This window comes from Salvelinus sp. IW2-2015, unplaced genomic scaffold (genome assembly GCF_002910315.2).
Source record: "Salvelinus sp. IW2-2015 unplaced genomic scaffold, ASM291031v2 Un_scaffold840, whole genome shotgun sequence".
In the NCBI taxonomy this organism is placed as follows: Eukaryota; Metazoa; Chordata; class Actinopteri; order Salmoniformes; family Salmonidae; genus Salvelinus; species Salvelinus sp. IW2-2015.
The window spans coordinates 421,231-429,847 of NW_019942625.1; the positions used below are offsets into that span (position 1 = coordinate 421,231).

At 41.7% G+C, this 8,617-nt stretch overlaps 1 protein-coding gene across 1 annotated transcript in view; it reads left to right on the top strand.

Annotated features, from left to right (window-relative positions):
* Window positions 1-8,617, top strand: part of LOC112069001 (AF4/FMR2 family member 2-like) — a 277,578-nt gene that overhangs the window by 241,102 nt on the left and 27,859 nt on the right. The window contains exons 6-8 of the mRNA XM_024136254.1: window positions 1,128-1,214; window positions 3,580-3,616; window positions 3,833-3,887. Coding sequence (XP_023992022.1) covers window positions 1,128-1,214; window positions 3,580-3,616; window positions 3,833-3,887 — 179 coding nt within the window. The remainder of the gene's footprint in view (window positions 1-1,127; window positions 1,215-3,579; window positions 3,617-3,832; window positions 3,888-8,617) is intronic.

An 8,617-nucleotide genomic window follows, 5' to 3' on the forward strand; every position in this document is an offset into this window, starting at 1 on the left:
GGTGGTTTAGTTTAGCGGTACATTCCACCCTATTCTAGGGAGCTAGGGAATTGACTGATGTGTGTTGTGTGGACACGCTTCCTGAAGAGATGGTGTTATGTAGGCTAACTACAGTTGAAGTCGGAAGTTTACATACACCTTAGCCAAATACATTTATACTCAGTTTTTCACGATTCCTGACATTTAATCCTAGTAAAAATTCCCTGTCTTAGGTCAGTTTGGATCATCACTTTATTTTAAGAATGTGAAATGTCAGAATAATAGTAGAGCGAATGATTTATTTCAGCTTTTATTTCTTTCATCACATTCCCAGTGGGTCAGAAGTTTACATATACTCAATTAGTATTTGGTAGCCTTTAAATTGTTTAACTTGGGTCTAACGTTTCGGGTAGCCTTCCACAAGCTTCCCACAATAAGTTGGGTGAATTTTGGCCCATTCCTCCTGCATTCCTCCTGACAGAGCTGGTGCAACTGAGTCAGGTTTGTAGGCCTCCTTGCTCACACATGCTTTTTCAGTTCTGCCCACAAATTTCTATCGGATTGAGGTCAGGGCTTTGTGATGGCCACTCCATCACTCGTACTATTGTTCACTCTTACTACTTACATCACTCATACTATTGTTTGTACAGATGAGCGTGGTACTTTCAGGTGTTTGGAAATTGCTCCCAATGATGAACCAGAATTGTGGAGGTCTACAATTTTTTTTCTGAGGTCTTGGCTGATTTCCTTTGATTTTCCCGTGATGTCAAGCAAAGAGACACTGAGTTTGAAGGTAGGCCTTGAAATACATCCACAGGTACACCTCCAATTGACTCAAATGATGTCAATTAGCCTATCAGAAGCTTCTAAAGCCATGACATCATTTTCTGGAACAGTCAACTTAGTGTATGTAAACTTCTGACCCACTGGAATTGTGATACAGTGAATGATAAGCGAATAATCTGCCTGTAAACAATTGTTGGAAAAATTACTAGTGTCATGCACAAAGCAAAACTATAGTTTGTTAACAAGAAATTTGTGGAGTGGTTAAAAAACAAGTTTTAATGACTCCAACCTAAGTGTATGTAAACTTCTGACTTCAACTGTATACGTTATGTGGCTGACCTGAGTAATGTCTCTCCCTGCAGGAGATGACCCACTCCTGGCCTCCTCCCCTGACTGCCATCCACACTCCAGGCAAGGCTGAGCAAACCCGGTTCCCTATTCCCTCCAAAGTGAGTCCTAAAGCATATAGCCTACAACACTGTACTGTTCATTGAAAACCACAGGCAATTTACTACTACTACTACTACTACTACTACTACTACTACTACTACTACTACTACTACTACTACTACTACTACTACTACTACTGCTGCTGCTACTACTACTATTACTACTACTACTACTACCAACATCACTACTATTACTACTACCAATACTACTACTACTAATAATAATACCACTATCACCACTAGTGTTGCTACTACTACTACTACTACTGCCACTAATATTATCACTAGTTTTATTAATACTACTACTATTATCATTGCTAATATTACTTTTACTATCACTACTACTTCTAATAATACTACTGATGCTGCTGCTACTACTACTCATATCACTACTACTTCTACTACTACTATCACTACTACTAATACTACCACTACTACTACAAATACTACTACTACTACTATTACTAATATCACTACACCTACTTCTATCACTACTACTACTACTACTACTACTACTACTACTACTACTGACGTCTACTTATAAATTACTTCTGCTACCACTACGATGCTGCTACTACTAGTACTACTATCACTACTACTACTATCACAAAATACTACTACTACTACCACCTTTACTAATATCACTAGTACACTACTACTACATCACTACTACTACCTACTTCAACTATTACTACTACTACTACTACTGCTACTAGTACTACTGCTTCTCTATTAAGCAGTTTTGTTTTGTAAGCAGTAATCACATGATCTGTGTGCAGTCAGAAGGGAGACTCATCCAGTAAAAGGGTCTGTATAAATTGGACCCCAAAGCTGTTGTCCTAGTGAGAGCCTGTCAGACTCCTGTCACAGTAAAGGACCAGTGAGACACCCATGGCACCAGAGTAGAGAGAGATCATTTGTCCCAAATTCAAATCAAATCAAATGTATTTATATAGCCCTTCTTACATCAGCTGATATCTCAAGTGCTGAACAGAAACCCAGCCTAAAACCCCAAAAACAGCAAGCAATGCAAGGTAGAAGCACGGTGGCTAGGAAAAACTCCCTAGAAAGGCCAAAACCTAAGAAGAAAACCTAGAGAGGAACCAGGCTATGAGGGGTGGCCAGTCCTCTTCTGGCTGTGCCGGGTGGAGATATATACAGAAAGATGCCAAGATGTTCAAATGTCTTTCATAGCCGATCATGTCTGGACAGGTAGCAAGTCCGGTAACAGGCAGGTTCCATAGCCGCAGGCAGAACAGTTGAAACTGGAGCAGCAGCAAGGCCAGGTGGACTGGACAGTAAGGAGTCATCATGCCAGTAGTCCTGAGTCATGTCCTAGGGCTCAGGTCCTCTGAGAGAGAGAAAGAAAGAGAGAAAAAGAGAATTAAGAGAGCATACTTAAATGTCACACAGGACACCGGATAAGACAGGAGAAGTACTCCAGATAAACAAACTGACCCAAGCCCCCGACACAAAACTACTGCAAGCATAAATACTGGAGGCTCTCTCTCTGTTCTCGCTATCTCTCTCTCTCCTCTCTCTCTCTCTCTCTCTCCTCTCTCTTCTCTCTCTCTCTCCTCTCTCTTCTCCTTTGCCCTCCCTCCCTCTCTTCTCTCTCTCTCTTCTCTCTCTCTCTCTCTTTCGCTCACCTCTCTCCACATTCTCTCTCTCTCTCTTTTGGCACCCCTATTCCTACCTTTGCACTACTTCTGACCAAGGCCCATAGGACTTCATTTGCTGGCTGCATACACCTGCCGATGGACTTTTTAAAAGAAACTCCTGTCAGCTGACTTTAGCCGCACTGTAATACAGTGTGATTTAGCCCATGTATAATCCATTGTCCTTCAGCCATTCCCCTCTTCCTCCGCTAGCTCCATTCCCCCCTCATTCCGCTAGCATCTGGTCTTTCCTAACCTTCACATCCTCTCCTCCTTCTCTCTCTGCGGTCGTTCCCTAGCCTCCAATCCTCTGATGCTTCATTTTGCAACTAAAGCCCTTTTCTTTCTGTCTTAAATAGGTCTGAAGCTCATAGCTTGACCTGGCTTGACATTCCTATATAATAAGGCCTCGTGCTATAAATCCTGATTTATAATTGTGCATCTTTTAACTAATGACATTTTTGCTGCCTACTCTAGCCACTCTCACCGTACTCTGAAACAGGATTTGTTGCTCGTCTATTGTATTAGTGTAAAATCAATTAAGTCCATCAGCTGAGCTATTTCCCCCCATTTTCTTCCTGTATCACCTCATGTGTGCTAATGTATTTCATGCACACTCGTTTTCTTTCTCTTCGCCTCTCTTCTCTCTCCGATCTTCGCTCTCTCTCTCTCTCTCTCTCTTTCTCTCTCTCTCTCTCTCTGCTCAGGAGTCACAACACATACCCTCAGGATGCGCTGGACAAAGTAAGTCTTCTTTACATTCTTCCTACCCACACTCTGATTAAATCAGTCTGAAATGATGTTATTATACCATGTAACAACTGTAGTGCTGTCCATTTAGGAAGAAATGTTATGATGTGTGACATATGGCAGCAAAAGCTACATTTATAATAAGCTCACTCTTGGTCAGGGTTTAATGAAAAACAACACTCTGACATTTAAATGGATATTATTTTGCAGAGCGGTGCAATGTTCCCGTTAACAAGCCTGCAACCAAGTCTGTGCCACAGAAGTCGTGAGTATTCATTTGATTAATTGTTTTGAAAAAGCCTCGGGGGAGACATGCCGCCATGGTTTCAGCTTTGTTCCCTTGCAAAACAAGTCCCTGTGAGAAAAGCCTGCAGAATTCCCGGCTAAGAGGAGCCTTCTTCACAAACAAACAGAGCAGCTGGCATTCTCTCTCTCTCTTAGCCCCTCCCTGGCCTAGGCTGCACCCTCCCTCCCTTACTCCCCTGCACTCCTCAACAGCACAGCACTGACAACACTGCCTGTCTTCCCCAGTCATGCAAGACCTGGGCTACACTCTGTTTAGTGTCAAACACAGACCAAGTGAATGGCTGGCAGTAATGGTTGGAAGTGGCATGGCTTACAAAGGGTTATAGGGTTGTGCTTTACATTTAATTGATTCTGTCTCTCCTGAGTAACATAACAAAATAACCAGACTTCAAACTGGAATGATATAATAAACAAAGTACACAAATGAAGGATAATGCACACAAAATATTTTTGGAAAGTTATTTGAATACTAGAGAATGCAGAATAAAACTTGAGAATGAAAAAAAGGGCTAGTGATGTTTCCTGCTGCAAGCGCTCTATCTTTTCGAATGCTCTCCAATGTTGCGCAGTAGGTCCTTTTTTCCCAATTGAACACAAGATTCTGCTTTTGTGACGCTCAATGACACAGCTCTTGTTGGAGAAGTCTTCAATGATTTAACCAGTCCAAATGTTTAGAGGGAGCCTAAGGCAAGAGTGTTTGTGTCAATACCAGCTTTGTCTTGCAGAGCTAAATGCATCCACTTCAGGTCAACCAGTGTCTCTTTCTTCCCCTGCTACTTTCACAGGAAATGCCGACTAAGCACAAGTTAGTAGCAGCATTAGCTTTTATATTAAAACACACTTACCACGGTAGCAGTTCTATGTCTGTGTTGTGTGACGGTGCTCAGAGCCTTTATTGCTCTGTTTAAACATATATCCCAGCTATACTGTCAGTGCTTACCTCTGTCCCTGTGTGTGTTCATATGAGACTAAACGAGTAGGAATGCAGAGATGCTCTACAATGAGATAAGTGAGATCATGACTAATGGAACCACTTTGAATTTTAAAAGGACGTCATCTGGGTAAAGAAAACATTTTAGGAGAAAGAGAATATACAGTGACTTAGGGGCTCTTTTAGACCTCGTCTAACCTAGTGCAGTGACCTAGTGCAGTGACCTAGTGCAGTGACCTAGTGCAGTGACCTAGTGCAGTGACCTAGTGCAGTGATCCATGGAACGAGTAGTTCACCCTGACCATCACCCAAAATCATGAGGCTGTCTAACTCCTTGATGAGATCCACAACTAGGGACTTTTCTAACTCCTTCAAAGCCCTTATTGAACTGGACCTGGAGTTCCTATCAGTTCAAAACGATTCGTTTTAATGTCAAATAGAGCTGGTATTCTTTATTAAAACTAAAAAATCTTAACAGCTGTCTTTTTATTGTGGAAATTTATACGAATATTTTTCTGTTTTGTCCTCCTTGTTGTGTGAGTGATCTCACATGTCTAATTGTTTATGTCTAGTCTATGATGAGATCAGCTTTGGCATCATTGATCATTTTTAAGTGTCAGTTTCATGGCTGTCAGTGTGGTTACGGTAGCATTGTAGTCATGAAGTCATCATCCTCACATCACAATCATGTGACAGTGTTCTCATGCTCATAGAGGAGCCAGGACACAAAGTATGCAATGAGCTCAACATACTTAACCAATGACGCTTTATTCAGTACGCTTCCTAAACAATGTCCCTGCATGCTGAACTAAGTTCTTGTAAGTCCCAAACCCTGTGGGAGCAAAGCAACAAGCAAGCCCCCTTTGCTTCCATGTGAATGGCTCCTGGTGATGGCTCTGTGTTCCACAGTATTTATATCACATGGCTCTGCAGACCTAAATAAAGTCATGAAGTCATCAAAGTGGAATCCATCTTCTATCATAAGAGAGAGAGAGAGAGAGAGAGAGAGAGAGAGAGAGAGAGAGAGAGAGAGAGAGAGAGAGAGAGAGAGAGAGAGAGAGAGAGAGAGAGAGAGAGAGAGAGAGAGAGAGAGAGAGAGAGAGAGAGAGAGAATTTAAATATTGTAAATGTATCACTTAATCTCCAATCTTGGCAATTGTTACGTCATGCCAATACAACCACCTACCTGGAGGTAACAGCATTCCCTCCTCTATATACCCCCCTTGACACAACTATGACAACATAACCAACAAAAAGGGGTCACAACTCCTGCAGCTCTGTTGGACGCTGGGTATGTACATAGTCAATGGTAGGCTTTGAGGGGACTTCTCTGGTAGGTACACATATAGCTCATCTCTTGGCAGTAGTACTGTAGACTACTTCATCACTGATCTCAACCCAGAGTCTCTTAGAGCGTTCACAGAAAGTATATTTGACCTCTCAGCTTCCCTATCAAATCTAAAAATGTCAAGCAGTGTCACGCCCTGACCTTAGAGAGCCTTTTTATGTCTCTATTTGCTTTGGTCAGGGTGTCATTTGGGGTGGGCATTCTATGTTTTGTTTTTCTATGATTTTGTATTTCTATGTTTTGGCCGGGTATGGTTCTCAATCAGGGACAGCTGTCTATCGTTGTCTATGATTGGGAACCATACTTAGGTAGCCCTTTTCCCTCCTTTCTTTGTGGGAAGTTGACTTTGTTAGTGGCATTTAGCCCTGTAAGCTTCACGGTTGTTTTCTTAGTTTGTAGTTTTGTTGGCGTCATTTTCTAAATAAAAGGAATATGTACGCTCACCACGCTGCACCTTAGTCCACTTCCTTCAACGATGGCCGTGACAAGCAGACAACCTAAGAAAATGAACAACAATGACAAATGGTAAATCACTAAAACAATACAGAAATACACTACGAAAAGGATGGAACAGCACGTCAGAAATCAGCTCAATGTAATTGAAGAATCCATAGAATCTAACCCCTTCTGGGAAAATTGGAAAACTCTAAACAAACAACAACATGAAGAGTTATCTATCCAAAATGGAGATGAATGGATAAACCACTTCTCAAATATTTTTGGCTCTTTAACAAAGAATAAACATCAACAACATATACATGATCAAATACAAATCTTAGAATCAACTATTAAAGACTACCAGAACCCACTGGATTCTCCAATTACGTTGAATGAACTACAGGACAAAATACAAACCCTCCAACCTAAAAAGGCCTGTGGGGTTGATGGTATCTTAAAATAAATTATAAAACATACAGACTACAAATTCCAATTGGCTATACTTAAACTCTTTAACATCATCCTCAGCTTTGGCATCTTCCCCAATATTTGGAACAAAGGATTGATCACCCCAATCAGAAAAAGTGGAGACAAATTTGACCCCAATAACTACTGTGGGATTTGCGTCAACAGCAACCTTGGGAAAATCCTCTGCATTATCATTAACAGCAGACTCATACATTTCCTCAGTGAAAACAATGTGCTGAGCAAATGTCAAATTGGCTTTTTACCAAATTACCATACGACAGACCACGTATTCACCCTGCACACCCGAATTGACAAACAAACAGACCACAACAAAGGCAAAGTCTTCTCATGCTTTGTTGATTTCAAAAAAGCTTGAGACTCAATTTTGCATGAGGGTCTGCTGTACAAATTTATAGAAAAACATACGATATTATAAAATCCATGTACACAAACAACAAATGTGCGGTTAAAATTGGCTAAAAAACACACACATTTCTTTCCACAGGGCCGTGTGGTGAGACAGGGATGCATCTTAAGCCCCACCCTCTTCTACATATATATCAACGACTTGGCGAGGGCACTAGAACAATCTGCAGCACCCGGCCTCACCCTACAAGAATCTGAAGTCAAATGTCTACTGTTTGCTGATGATCTGGTGCTTCTGTCCCCAACCAAGGAGGGCCTACAACAGCACCTAGATCTTCTGCACAGATTCTGTCAGACCTGGGCCCTGACAGTAAATCTCAGTAAGACTAAAATAAGGGTGTTGCAAAAAAGGTCCAGTTGCCACGACCACAAATACAAATTCCATCTAGACACCGTTGCCCTAGAGCACACAAAAAACTACCCATACCTCGGCCTAAACATCAGCGCCACAAGTAACTTCCACAAAGCTGTGATCGATCTGAGAGACAAGGCAAGAAGTGCCTTCTATTCTATCAAAAGGAACATAAAATTTGACATACCAGTAAAAATACTTGAATCAGTTATATGGCCCTTTATGGTTTTGAGGTCTGGCGTCCGCTCACCAACCAAGAATTTACAAAATGGGACAAACAGCAAATTGAGATTCTGCATGCAGAATTCTGCAAAAATATCCCCTGTTTACAATGTAACACCAAATAATGTATGCAGAGCAGAATTAGGTCGATACCCGCTAATTATCAAAATCCAGAAAAGAGCCATTCAATTCTACAACCACCTAAAAAGAAGTGATTCCAAAACCTTCCATAACAAAGCCATCACCTACAGAGAGATTAACCTGGAGAAGAGCCCCCAAAGCAAGCTGGTCCTGGGGCTCTGTTCACAAACACAAACAGACCCCACAGTACTTTAACTATTTGCACATCATTACAACACTGTAGGGTGGAGTAGAGAGGATATGGGGAGGAAAGGGGAAGGAGAGAAGAATAGGGAGGGGGAAATGAGAGAGGAGAGAGGGAGCGGGAGGGGAGGAGAGAGGATAAGGAGAGGAAGAGAGGGAGGGGAAGGGGAGGAGAAGGAT